General features: G+C 37.6%; 1 protein-coding gene across 1 annotated transcript in view; it reads left to right on the top strand.

Moving 5' to 3' along the window:
* Positions 1 to 5,353, top strand: part of PLPP1 (phospholipid phosphatase 1) — a 10,680-nt gene extending 5,327 nt beyond the window's left edge. The window contains exons 2-3 of the mRNA XM_010725422.2: positions 1,434 to 1,630; positions 5,043 to 5,353. Coding sequence (XP_010723724.1) covers positions 1,434 to 1,630; positions 5,043 to 5,327 — 482 coding nt within the window. The 3' untranslated portion in view covers positions 5,328 to 5,353. The remainder of the gene's footprint in view (positions 1 to 1,433; positions 1,631 to 5,042) is intronic.
* The last annotated feature ends 372 nt before the right edge of the window (positions 5,354 to 5,725 follow it).

The following is a 5,725-nucleotide window of genomic DNA, read 5'->3' as shown; positions in this document are numbered from 1 at the left end:
CAAGATCTGAAGCAAATCACTGAAGTATTCCTCATCTGTGCCTGGCTCAGGAGTCAGGCTTAGTTTGGAGGACTTTGTTGGTGGAGATTAAAAAGGGAGAAAGGATCCTTTTCAAAATCCTGTCTTGATTTTTATTTTTTAAACCTGAGCACGTAACTTGGTGTGCCCTTGCACTTCCTACCACTCAATTCTTTTACTATTTGATTGCTATGTTGTTGTTTTTTAATCCATCCTTTTTTTCCCTTTCAAAATTTTTTTTTCCAATTCTTTCTATATTTATCATAGTTTGTAGACACTTACTTGAGGGTGGTTGGTGTGTATATGGAAAGGAAGAGCTGGACTGTGTCTCCTCAAACCTCTGTCAGGGGAAATGTGACTACAACAGCGTCCTTCTGGCAGGCAGCAAAGAGGCTGTTTTTTATCCTTGTGATAAGGATGGTAGATTGGTAGATAAGGAACACTTTCCCCCTGCAAATGTTCTTTAACACTAAGCTGGTATGCATTTTGTATGTGATATTACTGAATTCTGAGCAAGTGCTCTTAAACACTTAATGTCACTAAATTAAAAAAAGACTGTTTTGTTCAGTGTTCCTGGTAGCCTCCCACTTTTTTTTTTTCTATGCAATCACTTCTTTCTGAGGTAGTTCATCCCTATACAGGCTGTGTCTGCAGAGTTTGTGTCTTTCAAGTCTGAAGGATCAGGCTTAAAAAATGTGACTCTACTTGTTTGTAGGAATTATTGCTCTATTTTGGGCTTCTTGTGAACTTTGCTTCCAAATGACCAGTTTTAGTTAGTGTTGCAGGTCTCCTGAGCTACAAATCATTTCATCTTCATCTTGTGTTTAGGATGAGTCAGAAACTTCTTTTGTGGAAGATAGGAATAATATCTCCAAGCCTGAGGCTGTTGGGCATGTGCGGTGACCAAATTGTTCCTTGGACCTATCCAGTGAGCGTGTGAAGTGAGGAGGCTTCTTGTATGCACAAGTAGTCAACCCCTCCCCTCTTCCTAAAAATTCCCTCTGCTCTTGCACTTCCTGAGGAGCACTCATTTTCTGCTTTTATGAAGTGCAGTTTCTGCTCTCCTAATTTCTCAAGCTGGCCAGAAAAGAGGTAAAGGGACAACTGTTGCTCACTGCAATATAAATGAATAGTGAATAACTGTGGCAGTAGCAGCAAATTGAGTAACTCGGTGGCTGTCAATGAACTGTTTACTCACTCATGGTTTCAGACTGCTTTCATGCTTGATGTGCCACAAATATGACAGTGAAAGAAATCCTATCTTCCTTCCTTATGCTTGTATATGTGATTCAGCAGCCTTTCCTGGGAGCTGCAAAGACAAGAAGGCAGTCATCGGGCAAAGTGCATAACCTTGCTGCATGCCTCTTCCTCTTTATGCACTTCTCTTTGCATATTTGGGGGTGAATAATCACTAGAGATTAAATGTTGCTTTTGTAATGTATTTTTTTCCTTTTTGCTAGCTGGCTTGCCTTTTGCAATTCTCAATTCAAGACGTATCCCCTTCCAGAGAGGAGTTTTCTGTAGTGATGAATCCATCCGGTATCCATACAAAGAGGACACCATTTCTTATAAGTTGTTAACAGGAATAATTGTTCCTTTCAGTATAATTGTTGTAAGTTAAACTTTTTTTCATTGCATTTGATTTCAGAGGGGGTGGGAAGGAGGGGGGAACCTGTTAATACAGATCTCTAAAACTGTATTCTGTAGGATTTCTCAGCTTCAAAATAATGCCTTTCAACTAGGTATTAAAGCAATAGTAATGGTGTTCTAAAAAAGATAACTTGAGAAATTTCTGCTTTTTGAAGCCAAACAAATAGAACTGGAGAACAGAAAAAGAACATGGTAGAACTATGACAGTAGTTGTCTTTTTTTAAGTTACTTAATTCTATAGTTTGAGATACAGAAAATTAGTTCTTTATTGATTGGAATATTACACAAATGTGCATTAAACGACTGTCTTGACATTACTGTTCTGGGAACTGCTCTTTTCAGAAGACAATTTAGTATAACATAGTCAGCTTTCCTATCTGCTCCACAATCATTGGAAGTTCTTCTATATGTGGAAGTATAACACTAATAGGCTAATAGGTTACAATCTTCTTGAATAAACTAATAATAAAAACTCTCAAAATTTTGACTTCAATCAGACCTAACCACAAACATAACCCTAGAAAAAAAGAATGAGTAGCCAGGGAATTTTTTTCCTGAAGTTGCACCTTCACACAGAGTCCGTTTATGTTTGAGTTAATGCCAGGGTTTACTTTCATTCTGTACCTCATTTGATTCAACTGAGTTCCTAAGGTTGTCTTCCTTTCACATTGAATCAGTGAACTGGTAATATTCCCTGTGCAACTGCAGTTTAGGATCTCCCTCTTTGACTGCAACTGCTAGATTAGATGAACTGATTCAAGCATATTTTATCTCTGTCCCTCGATATATATGGTTGTACTCTGCCAGGTGAGCCAACATAATAGCTTATTATTGACAAAAAGGCAGGTTCCACTTATAGCACTGTCTTTTGCCACCTACAATGTCATGTCTGAATTGTGTAAGCTACTGGAATTCCTTAACCTGGTTGAAAATAGCTTTTAGCATTCTGCTGGGTTGAGTGAAAGGACTCCGGGAACTATAAGCAAGAAGTATCAGTGCTGATGCCTGAAGTGGCATGAACATATCAACTGAGAGTAAATCTGGAGCTCACCTACCGTGTTAACCGTTCTATGTTTTATATATTGTGTGACTGCATCTAAACTCACACAGTGGCCCTCCAGGTGAGGTTTCAGCGTCACAGTTCAGATATGTCAGAAAGCTTTTGTACTCAGCTCATTGTATCTATGTGCTGATTGTCATCAGAGTTGATCACACTACAATTTGAGCAGAACTGAAACTTTCATGCCAGATAAGGTCTTTAGGTGTTTAACAACTTATCCAAGTATATTTTTGAAATTGAAACAGGAAAAGAAGCAGAATATTGGCTAACTGCTTCTCTGGGCTAATAGGCTACAAATTAGGGAATACTATGGCAATCTGACTCTTGTACAAATATTTTAGACAGGGTTTTTTTTTTTTTCTAGGTTGCAACATGTCAACATGTAGATTGTGTGCTGCTGGATAGGATTTGTTTTATCTGTAGAAATGTGAGGACTGGGAACCAGAACTGGCTTGCTGTATTTTTTGGTTTTATTGTTTTTCTTTTTGGTGAGTAGGGGGAAAGCCAATGGTTCAAGAACTTAAAAGAAATACAGCAGAAACTTTTTTTTCCACTGTTTGTTCAGTTAACTGGCAAGAGCTCTGTGCAGGAAGATCTTGCCTTTTATGGTAGGACTATTTTTTTCACTCTGCTCACGCTGGTAGTCAGTACTTCATAAGAGCAGCCATACTTGGTCACAGCTGAGGTCCATCTAGTTTATTTCATTTCAGCTGTGGTTAAAACAGAAGAAAGAACAGAAGAACAGAGCAAAATACTTTCCCACTGGCCACTTGTAGATGAGGGCCTGAGTCAGAAAAAGGCTTCAATGAACTTAGTAATTTTTAATGAATGTATTTCCTTTGATTTTTATCCAATCTCCATATGAGTCTGTATGCACACTTGTCTAATGAAGCCACCTTCAGAACATTAGGGATCTTTTAGTGGTGAAATGAAAGCAGTCTTGCCAGAAAATCATCAAGTCAGACACTTAAAAGCAAATGTTAGTGTCTTATCCTCAGTGCTTTTACGCAGACCACTGCAGATGAATACTTTGAGTCCAGTGAAGTAGCTGTAGTGATATCACTTTTTGTCATCTCAACTGAGTGACTTTCTTTAAGCTTTTCAGTAAGCTTTTCAGTCTTGTTCTTTTAGTAGGATTCATTGTGGCTGTAATTCTTTGTTTCAGTTTACTTCATTAAGAGGGTGTTCTCTGGGATTTCTTTTTAAGAACATACTGACTTCTGTGCTTGAAATGTAGATTTTCCAGCTTTTGTCCTTGTTTTGGTGTTTCTCTTCTTCAGTTCATGTCCCAGCAGGGTGCAGAATGCAAAAAAATTGTTGTGTCGTACCCTGATTAACATGTCTGCCTACTTTACATGTGCAGAGCTACTGACAGCCACTTTGCTCAGGTGTCAGTGCCTTTTTGAACAGCTTAATTCACACAATCTCTGCCTTTCTGGTACCATGGATGTATCACTGTTAAGTGATAGATGGAGCTATCACTGAATCCTTAGGATTTTGTAAGTGACTTTATACACATAATCTAATCTACTTTTGTAGAAGAGCCTTTCTATATCAAATGGGGCTGGCTGACTCATATCCAGCCTCTCTGGATGAAATAGTAATATCAGCAGTGGGACGGAAGGTTTATATACCTATTCTAAGAAAAACATGCTTTCTGCGAAAGGTAGATGTTAGAGGAAAAAATCTCCTTTCCTATCAATACTTAATATATTCATGATGCATATACTTTAAACATACAAGATGAGAAATCCTTTGAGATTTTTCTCCCCTAAAGATAAAATTTTCTTGAGGACTAGGAGGTTACTTTGTTTAAATAACTGGCCTTTCACATCTGAAAATCAAATGTAGACCCTTCTGAATGGTTTCTGGTTTCACAAAAAAAACAAAACAAAAAAAACAACCATGAAAAAGCCTGAGAAGACAGAAGAATTCTGTTTAGCAGATACTAAAATAATGAAAAGTCAGTGTAGGATGGAATGTAAAACTGAGAAGAATACTTTTCATCAGCTCTGTGTCAAACAGTATGGATGAATGTTACCCAGTGAAAGCTTTGTTGTAATAAATATTCTGAGAATCAACTTACCCATATAATTTGTTTTCTAAAGTGCAACATGATGCACAGTAGAGCAAAAAATGATTTTTTTCAAATAATAATGTGTTTTAAAGTTTTAGAAATGGTTACTATCAACTCCTAGGAAGCTTAAATTCTGCAGCTCAATTTTCTTTAGTCTGAAATGACATGTTTATAACATGATTATTAACAATAGTATTTTTTTTAAGTGATTAACTGATGTCCTTCTTTCTCTTTCAGATAATCTTAGGAGAGACTCTCTCTGTCTTTTATAACCATTTGCACTCAAACTCATTTGTCAGAAATAACTACGTAGCCACTATCTACAAAGCCATTGGAACCTTCATTTTTGGAGCAGCTGCTAGCCAGTCATTGACGGACATTGCCAAGTACTCCATAGGCAGACTGCGTCCTCACTTCCTTGCGGTGTGCCAGCCTGACTGGGCACAAGTCAACTGCAGTCTGGGTTACATTGAGAACTTCCCGTGCCAAGGAGACAAAGCAAAAATCAATGAAGGAAGGTGAGTCTGATGGATCTTGTAAACTTGGTTTTGAGACCTCTTTCTTGGCTTGGTAATGTCTTGGGATGATGAGTTCATTGTATATGAAATCACAGGTTCTGAACTGGACATGCTGACTTGGTAGTAATATAACTTGGGAGACTGAACACAGGAAAAATCTAAACTTTATTTAGTTTTTCTTTTTTTAATTGATAGTGAGAAAACCATTTCCAAACTAAAAATTTATAGTGTAAATTTAAACTATGTTTTATAAACTTAAACTATGTTTGCTGTGCTGTTCTGTTCTCTCTTCTCATCTCACAAGCTTGTTGGAAGCTTAGTGATTTGGATAAGCATCACCGCATGTTTTGTTGCAAACATCAGATGTACTACCATTTCAAGTACAGCTTCTGGGAGCCTGCT

This window comes from Meleagris gallopavo, chromosome Z (genome assembly GCF_000146605.3).
Source record: "Meleagris gallopavo isolate NT-WF06-2002-E0010 breed Aviagen turkey brand Nicholas breeding stock chromosome Z, Turkey_5.1, whole genome shotgun sequence".
Classification (NCBI taxonomy): Eukaryota; Metazoa; Chordata; class Aves; order Galliformes; family Phasianidae; genus Meleagris; species Meleagris gallopavo.
This window is presented reverse-complemented; position numbering and strand designations above follow the sequence as displayed.